General features: G+C 41.4%; 1 protein-coding gene across 1 annotated transcript in view; it reads right to left on the bottom strand.

The window, feature by feature from the left end:
• Positions 1-1,138: 1,138 nt before the first annotated feature.
• LOC148144488 (scavenger receptor cysteine-rich type 1 protein M130-like) overlaps positions 1,139-18,651 on the bottom strand; it is a 39,297-nt gene continuing 21,784 nt past the window's right edge. Inside the window, exons 8-17 of the mRNA XM_087975345.1 lie at positions 15,995-16,312; positions 14,473-14,813; positions 13,957-14,287; positions 13,805-13,846; positions 13,504-13,620; positions 12,042-12,149; positions 10,661-10,774; positions 9,341-9,472; positions 6,952-7,054; positions 1,139-1,199 (exon numbers count right to left, since the gene is read on the bottom strand). Of these exons, the coding sequence (XP_087831471.1) occupies positions 1,139-1,199; positions 6,952-7,054; positions 9,341-9,472; positions 10,661-10,774; positions 12,042-12,149; positions 13,504-13,620; positions 13,805-13,846; positions 13,957-14,287; positions 14,473-14,813; positions 15,995-16,312 (1,667 nt within the window). The remainder of the gene's footprint in view (positions 1,200-6,951; positions 7,055-9,340; positions 9,473-10,660; positions 10,775-12,041; positions 12,150-13,503; positions 13,621-13,804; positions 13,847-13,956; positions 14,288-14,472; positions 14,814-15,994; positions 16,313-18,651) is intronic.

Here is an 18,651-nt window from a genome sequence, read left to right as displayed (position 1 = left end):
GAATGAACCTTTCAGACTTTAATTTGGTGATGTATGACTTCTAACTTCATGGATATAAAACGTAGAATTTGAAAATTTGAAACCATTTGTTAATGTAAATCGATATCTAGCGTCATTTCATTCTACCAACAGTTTCATTGAAATGGGTGGAACAATGCACAAGAAGATCAGCGATAGTTTCAGGACAATCTGCTGTTCAGACAACTCTTTCATTGCACTTTGGGGCATGTGGAGCAGAAAGAGGGATATTTCAGATATTCTGGTGTCTTCAATTATGGAATGAAATGCAGATCATGACCTGAACCTCAGACCATTTCCCTGTAATCAACTTCACAGTTCTGTTTAAAATTCTATCACTGGATAGGGGCAGCGCTGTCTCTGCCAGCATTTATTACCCATCGCTATTTCCCCTTGAGAAATCCGTCATGAACTGGGTTCTTTAAACATTGAACACGAAATGCTGCGGTTAGACCGACAATGCCGTGAGGGAGGTATTTTCCAAGATTTTGACCCAACGGCAAGGAAGGAATGGCGACATAATTTCAATTAAGATAATGAATTGCACAGATGTAAACTTGGTCTGTTCCCAAATATCTGCCGGCCTTCTTCTCTGGGTAGAATTTCTCGTAAGTTTGTAAACTGCAGTCTGAGGAGCCTTGGTGAATTTATTCGGTACCTTGTGAAAATACTGAACATTGCTGTTACTGATGGTAGTAGATTTTTGTGGTTGTGGTCACAGTCACTCGAGCTGCTGTGGTCCGGATGCTGTCAAGCTTCTTGAGTTTTGTTGGAGATGCACCCAGTCCGGCATTTGGGAGTACTCCATCACTATGTATCCCTGTCCTAAGTTTCAGCGAGACATGTTGAGTTTCCCAGCATTATCGATGCTTGATTAAGAGCTAAGTTGCCCTGGTGGAACTCAGACTGGAAGTCAGCACACACTTTATTACCGTGTGGTTCCTATTTGACAACACTGTTGGTGACCCCTTCCAACACATGGCTGCTGACTGAAAGCAAGTGGTTTGGACAATATTTGGCCTAGTTGGATTTGTCCTTTGGTTAACATAGGAACACATGTGGCCCATTTCCCGCACTACCTCGGGACATAAATAGTGCAGAGACATTGATATAAAGGTCATCATGTCAAATTATCCTTTTGCAGGTAACCACTCTTTACGGAAGTGTAGATCACAAAATACCTGAAACAAAATTGAATAATCACAGAATACAAAATGAAGTTGTGGAAGTGTGTGTGTTATTTTCTCTCCCTGAAAGTCTGTGATCAATGTTGTTACAACAGCATCAGTGCTGTAACTCAGTTGTTTGTAATATACATAAGTGTTTTGAATGAAACTGTAGGTGCTCAGATCAGTGACGTCCTGATTGTCACACTTATCATCAATACCGATTTGGAATCCACATCGCTCCTTTACTACTATAAGGCCTGTCTCTGTCTTATTCTCTGCTCACTGCCCACATCTCTTTCCCTTGAGCATCTTAGATAAATTGCACATAAATCAGCATTATCCAGCCCTCTTCAGGTCTGAATAACAGTCAATGGACTCGAAACATTAAGATCATATTTGTCCCAAGTTTCTGCAGTTCTTCTGTGTTCTTAATTCAGATTGCCAACACCATCAGAACTTTGATCGTGTGTCCATGGTTAAGAAACTGGGTACAGTTTAGCGTTATAACTACATTCATTCACATTATCAACAATTTCCATTTTATCCTGTGCTGTTTTGATCTAGTCATCTACAAGACAGCGCCTGCACCATGTCTCGCAGATGTGCTGCCGAATTTCACATCATATATGGGTTGTGTTACGATACAGGGCAAATTGCCAATCATCTGAAGAAATCTGATCTTTCAGACAGAGGCAAAATGCATGAACACGCATTTTGATATCATAAATGCTGGACGTTACCAATGAATTGATTGCATCGAAGAGCCGTAGCATGTTGTTAAAAAAACACGCAGAAGCATATTTTACAGCAGATCATAATTTGGAATTTGGCAGGATTTATGTAAGGTTCAGTGTATGAAAAGGCAGCTTCTCATTCTGCAGAACATCAGAACCGTCACTACGCGTCTTGCTTTTCTGTTCAAACAACAGGAAACACCTGGTACCGTGGTAAATTCTGTACTCTAATGTTGTCGCCTGTTTCTCCTTTAAAATAAAAAATATCAGATGGAAAAAGCAGTAAATTCGGAATTAGAATATACACTCAACAGAATCTCAATGGGGGCGTCAACATGGAAGAGCACATCTCAGCTCCAGGCTCATGTCAACTGGGAATCTATAAATATGTTAACACCTTAAATCCTGAACGGTCGCACAAAATTTCTGAAATCTAGTTACTGGTAAACAAACGTCTAACAGAATGATTCAGCGTGACAGAAACGATCAGTTTGAGATTCAATCAGTGCGAACAAACGTGAATTAGGATCCAAGACTGAGGCTACACGTTTGAAGACAGTCTGTCTGTCACAGAATCACTGAGTTGCAATAGCCTTACAGACTGGGATGAGTTTGTTCGGCCAATGGTGTCTGTGATGGAAATGTGTTGCTGGAAAAACGCAGCAGGTCAGGCAGCATCTAGGGAAGAGGAGAATCGACGTTTCGGGCATAAGCCCTTCTAAGCGATTCTCCTGTTCCCTAGATGCTGCCTGACCTGCTGCGTTTTCCCAGCAACACATTTCCATCTCTGACCTCCAGCATCTGCAGACCTCACTTTCTCCTCAATTGTGTCTGTACTGGCTTTTCAAACACTCATGATTACCTAATGCCAGTGTCCTGTCTTAATCGGATAATCTTGCAAATATTTGCTTCCATATTCATCTAATGCTGTGGCAAGTTTCAATCTGCATTCCCCAAGTTTCCAGGCAGTGCCTTCCATCACCTGACGTCCATCTTCGCTGCTTTTGCAGATCTCTAAACTATTGTTGTCACCTGCTTGTCCCATTTGTTTTCGGGAATGCTTTCTCCCAATCTACTCTGATTCCACGTGATTCCGAATTCTGATCATTGACCTTTAAATGATTCCCACCTGACAAAATTAGATTTCCCCTGAAAAGAATCCCTTAAATCTAATTTCTCCAGTTACTGCCTGATGACCTTATCATTTGCCTTGCATTGTACTAAAACATTTACCAGGGGACCTGTATGATCATTATTCTACCTACCTTAAACATACTGAACTTTGATCACTGTTCCCAAATTGTCCTGCACTGAAACATTCATCGGAAACAGACAGAAATTGTTAAAAAAAAAACTCAACAGGTCTGGCAGTATCTGTGGAGAGCAAGCATAGTTAACGTTTCGGGTTCACTGACCTCCTTCAGAATTGGCTTTGGCTCTGAAGCTATTGATATATATCCTGGAGAAGGTATGGCGACGGATGAATGAGTGAAAAATGGAGTGAGGTGGGACAATGAGAGATGAAAATAGTTGGATAGACAAAGGATTGATAAAAGGCTCGTTGGGAATGTTCTCATCACCACCTTGTTCTCTGGAAAGAATCTCTCGCAGGTTTGCTATTATAACCTCGCGAAGCTCAGTGCAAGCTGGAGGAACAACAGGTCATTTTCCTTCTGGGAACTCCGCACCCTTCTTGTCTCAAAAGTGTGTACATGCGTTTTTTTCTGTGTTTGAGAAGGTGCGGGGGTCGGGCCTGCCTTCTTGAACTGCTGCAGTCAATGTGCTGTAGGGCAGAACCACAATGTCCCATCGGGAGGGATTTCCAGGATTCTGACCAATTCACACCATTCTGAGTCGAGATGGTGAGGGGCTCGGAGGGGAACCTGCAGGGATTGGTGTTCCCCCATATGCTGCTCCTTATCCTTCAAGTCCCCTCCAAGTCGCACGCCTTACCTTCTCATGGACGTAACTAGGGACAGCATGATAAATGTCGGGAGTGTGGTGCTGGAAAGGCACAGCAGGTCAGGCAGCATGCTGGGCCCAGCCAAAGACACATCAGGTCCAGTGAATGAATTAAAAATAAAACAAATCCATTCTATTTTTTTGAATACACCCCTGGGTAATTTACACTTCTCCAGTCCTCTGACAACACTCTCGTATCTGAAACGTGTCACATTGACTCCCCCAGTGAGCCACGGAGGTACCAATGAGACTGGGCAGACGTTCGATGTTACTGTGTAGAACGCTGCTGGAATGGAATGGGTTAATGGAACCTGTTTGCTCTCCATCTCCCATTAACATCAGGCTCCACAGTTTATCGCTGTGTACCTGGAGGGCACTCTCCTCCTTTAATACTCAGGGACTCCTTGCAGCGTGTTACCCTGCCATGTCAGTGGTTGTGCCAACTCCCTCAGTAATGGGGGACGGTCGTCTCGACAGACAGAGGAAGAGATTGGATTCTGAGAGTGACTGATTGTGATCATTACGACAATGGACTGAAGTTTCGACAATTGACTCTACTGGCATTCCCAGAATTGGATACCTCTAACATCTCGAATTCAGGACGTGTTTTGGATAATTCGGGGTGTCTCCTACCCCATTCTGGCTGTCGTTGGCATTCCTGGTATGAATCTGGTGAGGACACACCATCTAGTGAGGCCACTTTTGATGTACCACGCTCAATTCTGCTCGCCCTGCTTAAGGAAGGATGTTATTAAATTGGAAAAGAAAGCAGAAAAGTTTGACAATGCTGTAATCTAAACTGGATGGTTTGTGTTGCCAGGAATGGTTGGATAGGCTGGGACTGATTTCTTCCCGGATTGTAGGTGACTGATGGATGACATTGTAAAGCTTTACAATGTCACGATTGACATACATAACGTGAGCATCCAAGGCTTTTCATTCACCAGGGTGGGGGAAACCAAACACACAGGGCATAAATTTAAGGTGAGAGGGGGCAGGATTACAAGGGAACTGAGTGTAGCTTTTTCACATGATTCGTGTTTGGAATGAGCTGCCAGAGAAAGCGGTGGAGGCTTTTTGCATTTCTAATCCAAACAATGTGAATGGGATACCTTTATCCCAAGCATTTGGGTAGCCCTGACAGTTCGCTCTTAAACATGATCTACGGGGTCTGATGCCACCTTTCCAAGGCTCCCTTGGATTCAGGATGGTACGCATTTAATTTAAAGTGCTGCATGCAGAATGTATCCATGACTTCCTTAAATACTGCGGAGCAAAATTGGAGACTTGGTCTGAATGAATCTCCCTCGGTTACCCATACTGGGTAAAGAAAGGTACCAACTCCTCCACCACCCTTTTTGCCTTAACACACCAATATGGAAATACCTCCGCAAATCTGATAGCCACATCCATTACAGTGAGCAAGCAATGCTTCCCACTTCTGGTTTTACGGAGAGGACATACACAATCAATCATAACCCACGTGACGTGTTCTTGGGATCTGCGGTAATTGGCAGCAAATGCACTAGTTTGATTACTGCCTGTGGCTCACCCTACTACGCACCTCTGAAATGTATGGCAAAGTGTACACATCCTTATGCAGTCCAGGCCAACAGAAGTGCTTTGGTACCATAGCCTGTGCCTTGATCACACGAGGTGACCTCCTCCTGGTAATTCATTGCTCCCCATAATATTTTCCGAGTTACTCAGGGAGAGAGGAAGAGGGACAGGGCAGACAGGAACACGACAAAGGGAAAGAGTGAGAACAGTGAAGAATCAGAAGCAGGAGAGGAAGGGATAAAGCGTGGGGGAGAGGGTGTGGGGAACGGCAGACATGTAGAGAGATATGGAGCAGGGGACAGATGAAGGAAGAACGAGGTGAGAGTGGGACAGGCAGAGGGAGAGAGAGAGAGATGGAGGAGTGAGGAGGAGAGAAGAAAAAGGCAGAGAGAGAAAAAGAGAAGAGAAATGTCTCTGTCCCAATTACTCCCTTGTGTTAAAACTGATATAACGCCACCCTCTGCTGGACTGCCAACGCCACTGCATAGGAGAAGATGCAGCGTACCATCAGAGAGAGAGAAAGAGAGCGACCAACTCACAGCAGCATACAGATACAGAAAGACAACCATCTATATTAACGCGCACACCGGTACCCACGACACTGACGCACATACGCTTCACACAGATGCAAGCACACAGACATGCACACACTAGTGAGATGATTTCAATTGTACTTCAGGTTCCCTCAGAGTGAAAGATGTTTCTGTTGAGAAACCAATGAGTTTCTTCTGCAATGTCGAATTGATTTATCTTTGGGCTGTTTCCTGACATTGTACACCTTAAATCGAACATTTGCTGGCAACTGTATTCGGGGACCTCCCAGTGAATTGTTTTAACAAGGAGAAATGATGAATATTCTTGCACTTTGTGCAATTTACATATCTATGTAATTTATTGAGTCAGATTCTAAGTGATGGAAGAATTTAATATCTGAAGGGGTCAGGCCAACACTGGGTCTGTTCATCTCCTTCTGCTCATATCACAGGGGCAAGGTCGATTGAACAAAATTTCTACAAGCGCAGGTTTGAAGAAGAAAGTGTGTTGCTGGCAGCATCCAAGAATGATTCCTGAAGAAGGGTTCATACCCGAAGCGTCGATTCTCCTTCTCCTCGGATGCTGCCTGCCCTGCTGCGCTTTTTCCAGCAACACACTTTCAGCTCTGATCTGCAGCATCTGCAGTCCTCACTTTCTCCTTGAAGAATAAAGTATCGTTGTAACCTGGGAAATTCACAGGCTTGAATGCTTTATCCAAGAAACAATATCTACCGCTTATGGACTGGTATTGGTTGGCATTGTCTCACTTGGAATACAAGAGGAGGACGGGGTTGGCGGAGGGGGTAGAGAGAGGAAGCGAGAGAACTTCTGGCAGCCAGAACTGTGTGTCATCTTCCAAATGTGGCCGAATTAAAGTTCGACAACACACAACCTGACTGCATAAAAATTAAACCACGTATTTTCCGACTAATGCAGGAAACCTTGTCATGTGCCTCCTTGCTTACCTAACCCACCTGATGCAAGCAGATTGTAAGCCACGATCCTTCTGAGTGTTAACTTTCCAAGTTCCCTTTCGTTTCCTGTGTTCTTCCATCCTGCAATCAGCGTTCCAACGTACTGGCCGAATCAAAAATATTCTCATATTCAGAGATGCAGTTGCACAAGCACAGCCAATTACAACCACTCTCACTTACTCACTGACACTCACACACATACACTTGGCACTGACATCAACAAACGGACTCAGAATCCCAAAACAAACTTGCAATCACTGCATGTTTATTGATGAATTGTGTCCTACATTTTGCAACATCACTTTCAGAAATATTCCCAGTTCAGGGACAGAACATTTCATTCAATAAATAGCAAAACAGCACTTCATAGAATTCTTTGGCTTGACAAGTTTAAAAGCCTCCTTCATTCGGTATGAGAAAGCAAAGCAATTTCACATGGAATTTCCTCAATACCTCATTGACAAGCCACAGGACCATCGTCCACTATTGTGACTTCAAACATTCACACTGAGAAATGAATTACGTAATGTATGCACACATAAAAAATAACTTCGATGCACTCTGTTTATACCCACTTTTAACTCATTAAAACACACAACATGCAATTTTTCAGATATATTTCAAATGTATATATATGCAAATATATACATTTCAATGCCAAAGTACATGCTGCTGAATTACAACCAGTTGCAGCTTATATTGAGAAAAATATTTTGGAGATTCAAAACGATAGTCGGTGACTTCTCGCAATATTAGGACGTCCCATGTTGAAATCGCTTCTAAAATCGACCTGAAATGATAAAAAAAATAATTTGAGTCCACGCGTTCAAGTCACCTCTGGCTCTATTCACAGCACATGAATCTACCAATCCCTAGCTGAAACTCTCACTCCATGGAGTAGGGACAAGACTAATTCTGCCTCAGCAAGGTCAGACTGATGACGGGCCATATTTGGAAGGCACATTGACATGTTTCTCTATCTGTGTGTTTAGTATATCACTGGCCATGCACGATTTTGCAGGTGAGATGTTGATTGAAAATGCAAGATAAACAAATATCTATGGTTTCTTTCGCACTCCTAAAACAATTTAATAGATCTCTGTGAAACAATAAAAGTTGCTTTCTTCATTAATTTAAACAATCCTCACGAATGTATTCAATGTTTAACTGAAAAATAAATGTCAAGTTTCCCATGATGATTTTCAACATTACATAGTGCTCAAGATATTTCAGAATTTTGCAGAAAGCCAAGGCATCCCATTCTCTCCTCTGCATCAGAAACATTGGAACTCAGAGGGAAACGTCGCAATTATGGGCTTGATGCGAACGTTGTAAAAGTTTGGATCGCACATCCAGTGCATGTCAACAGTGAAGGCGCCACCGATATGCGAGTTATCAGGGGAAGTCAGATGTATTTTCTGATTGGACAACAGAGGTAACATGGCAACGGCTGTATCAAAGTTCTATCGAATCATGCAGTGCAGGGAAGCTCATTTGGCCATTCATAATCAGAAGCAAACAACGGGAATTGCTAGAAAAAACCCAGCATGTCTGGACACATGTTTGGAAGACATCAAAGTTAAAGTTACAGGCCCGGTGACCATTCTTCAAAGAAACATAGGACCTTGGTTGTTAGTGTGGTGACTGTTACATGTTACAGGAGAGTACTCACAACAGTAATTAAACAACTCTCTGTGAAAAAGGAGAGAAAGTGAAGAATAATGGAAGCGGATAACTGGGAACACAAGGAACATTGGAGCAGTTTTTCTTTTCCAAAATGCCATTCGAAAACACTAAAATGGTTAAGCAGCTGATCAGATAGTCTGGGTTTCAAAGGCAACCGTGAGTTATTGGCATTTTTAATGTTCAGCTTAAGGAGACGTATTCTTCTTCGGGAATGGGTGTGAATGCAGTTCCTGAAAACAACCACATCAAACACACGTCTCTTTGCACATTACAAGTAAAGGTCCTAGGCTCTGTATTCCCTGTGAGCTACAAGAACTAAACCATTCAAACTGTTGAGCACGTAAAACCCCATCTTTCATATTCTCCATACAGCCAGTTGATGACGCATTGAAACAGCAATTTTGTAGATATGTAATTACAAAATTAGGTGAACATCAGCTATTCGAAGAACTGACAAAACGCAGTGTATGATGAATACCATCAAATTCATTTTGAAAGACGGTTCTTCATGCTCTTGAAATAAAAATCGTTCTCCAATAATACATTGCTTTCTCAGTGACAAGCTGTGGAAGTGAGGCACAGGTTTGGACGTTGTTCTAGGATTTTCAGTAAATATAATATTATCATGGAATGGAAAGGAATTATCGCAGTGTGAATGCACAGAAAGGTGGTTAAAGATGTGAGTATCTGTTATTCAACTCACCGAGTGAACAAAGACCACTGTCATCATCTGTAAGTGTGAGGGGTTCATCAGGATCACTGTCCAATTGTAACTTTCCATCATGACAGTCTGCATCTTCAGTCTCAACATCGTCATACTCACCACGAATTCGACCTGAAGACAAAGATGAGCATCACTGATACAAATTGAAATACACAACAACGATAACTAGAAAACGAGACGAATGCCTCAGATAAGGCAAGTGCGGGAAACTGAGACCAGAAGAGTTCGGTCAAAATTCTGAAGTTACGGAATGAGCAGAGTTGGTGCAAATTGGGATTGTTTTCTGTGGAAATGAGAAGGTGAAAGGTTATCTGATTGAATTATTCAAGATAATAACCCGGATAAGACAGGGAACATAAAGTAAACTACTTCAACTGATTAGACTATTTTAGCTCGAGGTGTTATACACAGAATTAATGCCAGACCGTTCAGGGAAGATGTCAAGAAAGGATAAAGTTGTACAGGGTTTGGAAATATATTTCCCAAAAATTAGCTGATGTCTGATCAATTCTTAATTTTAAATGTGGCCGAGATTATTGTTGATCAAAGGTATTTATGGACATGCTTCAAAGGCAGGGAGCTGGATTTAGGCCACACCATAGTTTGGAATTATCTCATTGAAAGGAGGAAGAGTTACGAAGGGCTGAGAGACCTACCGCAGTATCTGTCTTGCAATTAATTGACTTGGAGCTGAGCATGCAGAGTTGCTGGCATGCCTGCGATGAGTCATGAAATGATGACGACAGTAGTTGGGGAAGACAGGAGGAACATTTCTTATTGATGGAGAGATCAAAGATCAGGGATCATACATTTCAGAGAAGTGATGGGAGAAGTAAACAGGAAATCTTCGACTTTCTGCCAGGAAGGGTGATAGAGGCAAAACACGCTCAAAAAAGTATTCAGTGATGCACTTGCAATGTCAAGACATACAAGACTGTGGGCCAAGGTGTGCTGGAAAAATGCGATTAGAATGATAACCTGGTTGTTTTTGTAATGGTCAGCTTAAGGAGACGTATTCTTCTTTGTGAATGGGTGTGAGTGCAGTTCCTGAAAGCAACGACATCGAACGCACATCTCTTTGCACATTACAAGTAGAGGTCATAGGCTCTATAATCTCTGTTAGAAACAAGCCAGCCGGACAGACCATGCCCATGATCATGTGGTATCAAAACAGCGATTTTCTCTTTAACCAACATTCCAGTGGTCACACTACCATCTGAGGGTTGCCATCGTTAAGTTTAGAACAGCATAGAGGGTGTAGGACGAAAATTAATTGACAGAAAGTGATGCTATACACACCTGGAATACTGTTGGATTTCACCTCAAGATTTTCAGATCCGGGATTATTGTCAGTCAAGTTGTGGCTGGTGTAGTATTCAATGCGATTGAGTGAGTCAATGGAAGCATAAATTACTAAAAATAAAAATGGAGAGTTATTTTCAAACACGAATTCCAAGAGAAGCCATGACCAATAAGATTGAGAATGAGGCAAATATTCTTCAACCAGAGGCTTGCGAATCTATGGAACACAGATGGCTATTGAGGCCAATCAGTGTGTATTTAAAACAGAAATACAAAGGTTATTGATTAATAAGGGGATAAAAACATCCAAGGAGAAGACAAATCAAAGTGGTTGAGAATCACATCAGCCCTTATTGAATGGCAGAATAGACTCGATGAGCCAAATGATCTAATCCTGATCCTGTATGTCGTAGACTTATGGACTGTAGTTGAAGGTTTTATGTTATTAATTGTAGGGTGACAACAGAAAGTATTGTTCTTTAATCGTGCCTGTAGAAATATCTGGAATAATGTCAAGTGAACCCACTGCGGGAAGGAATATGATATAAGATCGAAGAGCAGGAGTACTCCATCTGACCGTTCCAGCCAGCTCCGCCGTTCAATAAGATCGTGACTGATCTTTTCGTGGTTTCAATTCGACTTACTCACGATTTTAACGTTCAAAACATTATTCACCCCAGTTCTAAAAACATCTGATGAGGCAGGGAATTCCATAAATTCTCAATCCTTTGGGTGAAAATTTTCCTCCTCAATTTAGTCCTACATCTGCTATCTCTAATTTTCAGGCCATGTCCGTTCAAATAATAGTCATTTCTAATTTTATTCCAACCAAAATGGATAATTTCACATTAATCATCTACCAGACATTTTCTTTCCATTCATTTACACTGTATCTCAACACCTGCAAGGTTTCAGAGTCATATGCACACTTTCAGCACCACTCATCTTCTGTGATTCATCATATTTGTTTATACATTGATTCCTCAATTTTGCTTCCGCTCTTTGGTGCTGTGTAATCCATACTTACTGCAAAAATTATATCATTTTAAAATCAATGACGAATTGATTAGTTGTCCAGCCATCTGAAGGGGTCAGGGTGGAACCAGGGTAGAAGTGAAATTGATAGTTCTGTTTGCATTTTCAAATACATGCCAGAAATAATCTATCAGGAATGTAGGCCAGTGGAGATTATTATATTGAAATTCTTCATCTCACGAAATGCGGACAGAGACAAAGTTATTGAGATAGCTTCCCACACACGACGACTGTGTTTTAACTATTAATCATGTTCATTCAGTCATTGATCACGGAAGACTGCAAATTAATTGGAAGCTATACTTATCCAGTCATGATTCACGATACAATAGGAAATATATACCTGGTCCATGTTTGTGATCCGTCCTCTTGCCAGGGGGAATATTCTCAATTTCTTCATAAATTCCTTGGTACAAACCAAGGCGTGAGCCTCTGCCACCAAGGTAAAGTTCTGTTGAATAAACAATAGACTGGTCAGCATTTGTAGCTGAACACTCGCAGAAACAAAGTGTTTATATCTGAAGAACCAGGGGAGAGAAGAACGAGTTCACACAATGCTGTAGATTAGAATCTTCACACAACGTTAACTGATCGCTGAAGGGAGAACATCTTGGAAAAACAAGTTAACAGGCCATGATTAATTTCCATGTCACATCAGTTACCGAACCTAGTATGTTAAACAGAAAGAGCGAGACGTCCTTGTTGGTATAAATTTGGGTATTTTGTTCTAATTTTGCTGATTCAAACTTCTATTCAAGAAAATTATCAGCTCGCAAATGTGAGTGAAAATGTTGAGTGCAGAAAATGAAACTCTTTCATGCAATGAAAAAACGAAAATGCTAATAACCTATATTTTTTTAAAAAACTTGATACCATTGAGGAGATTACAAATTAATGTTCAACATACCGTGGTGCTAACAAACAAGGTTGATAATAATGTTGTTAGAATTGGACTACTTTCATTAAACAATTGCATAATTATGACAATTAGATAAAAACCAAAACGTGAGACGAATGAAATAAGGTGCACCTTGATGACATTGATCGTGATAGACTAAGTGCAGAGTTTTTATGGCTATATGTAAAGGAAAATTAAGAGCATGTGAAAGGATAGAAAATGATTGTTATTAGTGTTGATTGTCATTGCCAACTCGTGGAAAATGGTTCCCAAGCAAACGCTTTTAAATTATTGTGCAAAGTACAGAAGTATCATTTGCTCAGTCAAGGGAAGCCAATTGTTGCCTAACTGGAAGTTCCCTTAAAAGGACCCTTAATCCTCTCAATGATCTTGGGTTGTGGTAGCAGCACCCAGACACTGAAGAAACATAAATAATAGTAACTAATGAAGAAATATTTAGAGGCAGTCTGCAAATAACTCAATGAAACGGAGACATATTGCTGCCATCATTGACCTGCTCTGGAATGTCATGTATATGTTAACTGAAAGATAAGAAAGTGCAGTCATTATATTTCTTTCCCAATGATAATGACTGTAGCAACTCCACATTATAAGTTAATTCAGTTTCTCTCCAAATATATTGAGCGACTTGATGCATACTTCACACAGTTAGAATATTCTTTTAACTGCTACTTACAGATTTGATGCATTTATCTGAGTGTTTATTAAAACTTAGCGTTTCATTGGGCAAAGTCCCTCGAAGAAAACAAACAGCCAAGAAGTGCCGCACAATCGTGACCATCTCAGTCAAATGCTCGAAAAGTGCAATAAAAACGTACAGCCCCGAGAACATATGCAACAGTGAAAGTGACGCAGTGTTATCTCAGTTGGTAGATATGATGCTTACCTTTCATTTGCAATTTTCTTTGCATGACCACCAGTAAAGCGATTAACTCACAGATTACCAAGACTCCCAAAGATGAACAGACGACAACAGGCATGGAAATAGACGGACTTTCCTGCCCTTAAAGGAGGGAGTACAAATGGGTTTAGCATAGTTAAGGTCTGTCATGGAAAATTGTGAATAATCATCATTAAGGAAACAATGACACTAGCTTCCAAATCGTGAACATGCCAACAGCATCAATGTCACTTTTCAGGAAAGTAACGCGAACACAAATACTAATAATAGTATCAGTCATAAATACCCGCAGGTGGAGGTGAAGGGGAGACCGTCACCAACTCGGATCCTGTGGAACAGAAAGTACGAATAATTATGAAGGGAAATGTAACTTAGGAAATCAAATAGTTGCCCTGATTTTTAACATTAATGGCGCACGTCAGTCAGCATCAATCTTACCAGAACACTTTACACTGGCAATTTCCTTGTGGTTACACTTGCTTTTAGCTGGAGCTGCGGAGAGACAGTCCAACAGAGAGAATTCTCTTCCCTTACACTTCACATCATTCTGCCAGATAACATCTTTCTCCTGGGAGAGAGCGGCCTCATCTCGGGCTGATAGAGCGAAGCCACATCCCAGCTCTCTGCAGACAACATTAGCATCAGTTATATCCCAGGAATTGCCACACAACGTTCCCCAGCGTTTATCGCACATGATTTCCACTCTTCCAGAACAGTTGCTGCTTCCTCCATGCAAGTGCACACTGTCTTGCGTATCTGTGGTACAGAACTGATTATTATTGAATGCAGTACAAAGCAGAATCTCCAAGAATTCGCACATAGAGAAAGAAGACGCACCTAATTGTTGATGGCAGTAAGTTGAACTGAGGGACTGCTCCTTTGTCACATTGCTCTCTGTTGGAAGGAGAAAGATGCTCAGTCTATTAGGAATTCATGTTTGAGTATGACCCGAACATTGAGAAGGCTTGTCATCTTACCTGAACAAACTACACCAGCATCTTCCCGGTGTTGACAGTCGTGTTGACCCCACGGATCTGTGTGACATTGCCACAGTGTCGACTCGTGTGACAGACACTCCATCTCATCGAGCCAAATAGTTCCCGATCCTGCTCCGAATGATTGAGCGTCGTATTCAACATACTGGAACGCACCACAGTGCAGCTGTTTACAAATCACTTTGGCAACGTGTGAATCCAATGTGTCTGAACACACTGTTCCCCAGGTCCCATTGTAGAACACCTCGACTCTTCCCTCACAGCGATGCTTTCCATTCACCAGCCGCAGCTCCTTGTGTTCTGTTCAAACAATAACACATATCCAGATTGTTAGATTGTCCATATTGCTGGTGTGTCCTGTGATTGCCGAAACGAGCAGGATGCATGATATGAACAAAGGGAATTGCTGGAGAAACTCAACAGAATCTGTGAAGAGAGAAAGCACAGACAAATCTCCAGGTCCAGTGACGCGTATTCTGAATTGAGGAAGTGTCACTGGACATGAAACGTTGTCTCTTTGTCTCGACGGATGCTGCTAGACATATGAGTTTTTCCAGAAATTTTCCTTTTTTGTTTTAGATTCGCAGCATCCGCGGATCGTTGTGTTCAGTTTTCTTCATGACACATATTGCAATGAAAAAAGGAGTGAGCCAAATGTGTATCGTGCATGGAGTTTAGAAGGACTTGACCAAGGCACTACTAGAATCTGGCGAACTGTTTGGGAACCCGAAATGGTCGAGAAGCAGAAACTGACAGAAAACAGAAAGCCTGTGTTAAAAGTAAATTGTCCACTTTGCAGAAGTGACGATCCACTGGAACTGGTTCTGATATCATGGCTGTTCAATTATATATATATAGATATATATGCAATCAATTTTAATTTTGTATCACCAGGGAAGTTTCAAACTGCTCAGTTGGAAGCAAATTACGGAATATTTTTACTGTTCTGAAAAATCATGAAAAACGCAAGTGCACATTAATAAACAGGCAGTACAGGTCAGAGACAATTGGACAGGAGCTGTGTCTGATGCAGTGAAGTCTGCTCGGAAACATAAAGAAAAAAAATCACTCCTTAATTTTCGAGTCACAAATAGTTCGATAGACACACGAACAGGTCTCATATTTCTGGTGGCTCGATACAAAAGTAAAGATCATAAATTTGGAATTAATTTTTAGCAAACCCTTTATGACAATCAGGACAATATTGACATCCACTTGGAGTAGTGACAACAGATCAAAAATGACACTTTTCAGACAAACGCGTCTTGTATCAATAGAATGTGAAAAAAACTGACAGAAAAGCAAGTTAGATTAGAGAAACGAATTGTTCTTTCACTTTTTGTGTACATGCAAGTGTCAGAGATCGTTTCTTTAAATTACTGCCGCTGCTCTACATTCCTTCGAATTCAGTGAACATACGTCAGCATGACGTCTCACCTACAACATTCGAGCAAAGTAAAAGCATTGAAGAATGGCCTCACCTGAGCACATAATTCTCACATCCTCTTTATGAGAACAGTCGTCTTGGTGACCCAATGGTACTGAAGGACATTCCCAGAGAAATGATTCGTTTCCAAAACACTTCACGTCCTTCCACCAAATGTGGCCTGAGCCCGGTCCAGAGGAGGAAGGGGGTGTCATATCCAGTGCTTTTCCACAACCCAGTTGTTTACAAACGACTTCAGCGTCTACCACATCCCATGAATCATCACAAACTGAGCCCCATATTCCATTGTAGTAAATCTCCACTCGACCAGCACAAGGGCTTCCACCATCTGACAACCTTAACTGAAAGTGTTCTGTGAAATAATTACACATTCAATGCACATTCCCTTCATCACTCAGGGCAACATAATGTATAGATACAGGAAAGAGCGTTTCAAATGTTCTCATGAGAAGTACTTATTGTGCTGAAACATAATTTCTTACAAACTTAATCGATCAAGTGTAACCTTTTAGCAAGAATGTACAGCACATAAATGTTTCAAAATATCTTATTGCACCTGGTACTGCCAGGTTCAGTTTCCCTTTCTATGTTGAACATTCCGTTAAATATTTTGCAAACAGTTGCATTTGTGCTTTCTCTATCCAGTCACTCCGTTTATGTCTGTCCATGCGTGACTTTGTCTAATGCTCACCCTATTTTATAGTGCACATAACTGTACGTTCGTCCAATATAAATACCGTCTCAGCTTTCATTCATCAGCGCACATGGGAATACTCTCTCTTACAAGAATATAACTGAAAGACAACATATATTGGAGTGACAGCAATAGCACTTTGAGTAGTTGTAGAAGTATAAATACTGAAAGGGGACGAAAAGTCATTTCAGGTTATTTCACGTGTACTTAGATACAAAGGTCCAGAACTAATTCACAGAATCACAGATTTAAGAAGTCTTCAGCACAATGAGAAAGAACCTTGGGCCCACCAATTCTGCTTCTGTCAAAAACAAGCTCCAAAATATTTTCATCTCATTTCCCGGCACTTGGGTTCGTCCTTAACTCCTTCGCATCACAAGTGCACATCTAAATATATCTTAGATTTCACTAACGTTTCTGCCTCGACCAAACTTACAGGCAGTGAGTTCCAGACTACTCCGCTGCCCCAAGTGGATGAAAAAGAATATCCTCAGGTCCCTCTGAACCTTCTGTCCATCACCTGAACTCTATGCCACAAGGTAAGCAATTGCATAACAAAGGGGAAAGATTCCTTCTTGCTTATTATACACCTCAATCCTGCCCATACTCAGTCGCCTCTGTTCAAAGGAAAAGAATCCTAATCTGGCCAAGTTGACTTCATAGCTACATTTTGTTCATCTCAAGAAAATCTCTCATACGTTTCCCCCTGCATTGTCTCCATTACTGTCAAATCCATCCTCTGATGTGGATTCCTTAACTGCTCACAGTTTTCTGCTCTGGTCTAAATCATGCTTCTTGCAGTTTGAGAATAAACTTGTTCGCCCTTAAAACACTGTCTTCTGCTTCTAACGAACCATTTTATGATCTTTATAGAGGAAAAGTGAAGCTTCCATCAGGTCAACAGCATAACACCTGTTTGTAAGTTATTCTGCACAATGGAACTTTTGTGACAACTTGTGCGCTGGACCTGACACGAGAGGAGACCTTCCCTGAGCTCATTGCTTGCAAACCGCTTTTCTAATTGATGGCAAGTCACACAGTTGCTTATATCTACCGCACAGCAGTCCCCTAACTTTAGTTCCAATGCTGTTGCAATGTCCCCGGTTGTAATTCGAGATGAGTACTTTACACACAAACACCAGGAAGCCATTGCCTCGACATTTCAATGATCATGAAAGCGTTCTTTCAGGGTCTCATCACCATCCCGAGATACATGACGCACAACGACTCCCAAAGCAATCTATAATTGCAGTGCAGCTACTTCGCATGTGAAACATCTCAAGACATTTGTTTTGTATGGAATCCGTCTCTCGTGTATTATCTACAAAATTCAAACTGCGCTTTCAGTCTCTGCAATGCTGCACGAGATCAGAAGTTTCTCAGAAAAGATAAAAAGCTCTACTAATTGAAAGAAAAGCGGTTATTTCAAGTAATGGAGTCCGAGACTTGTCCAGCACAGAAACAAACCCTTCAGTCCAACTCCTCCATGTCAATCATATATTCTAAATTAATCCACTCCCATTTAACAACATTCCGCGCACATATCTCTAAACACTTCTTATTTATTCACAAATCCAGATGCCTTTTAAATGTTGTAACTGTACTATCCTCCACCACCTCACTGTCAAGATATTTCATACGTACAACCTCTTTTGTGACAAACATTGTCCCTCAGTTCCATTAGAAATCTTTTCCCCTTACTTGTAACCTCTGCCCTCCAGATTCGGATTTCACTATCCTGGGGACAATGCCTTGTCTATTCACCTTATGCATGCCCCTCCTGATATAATAAACTTCTGTCAGGTAGCCCTTCAGCCTCCGACCATTCAGGGAAAAACGACCCAGTCTGTTTATCTTCTCCCTATAAGTCAATCCTTCCAACTCTGCTAACATCACTGCAAATCTTTTCTGAATCCTTTCAGGTTTCCCAGCATTGTTCTTCTAAAAGGGTGGCCAGAATGATACACATAAGTCCAAAAGTGGCCAACCAATGTACA

Source organism: Chiloscyllium plagiosum, unplaced genomic scaffold, assembly GCF_037043375.1.
Source record: "Chiloscyllium plagiosum isolate Xiang-an unplaced genomic scaffold, Cpla_swu_hap1 HiC_scaffold_27, whole genome shotgun sequence".
NCBI classification, from domain to species: Eukaryota; Metazoa; Chordata; class Chondrichthyes; order Orectolobiformes; family Hemiscylliidae; genus Chiloscyllium; species Chiloscyllium plagiosum.
Note: the sequence above shows the minus strand (reverse complement) of the source record. Positions and strands in the feature narration are given on the sequence as shown.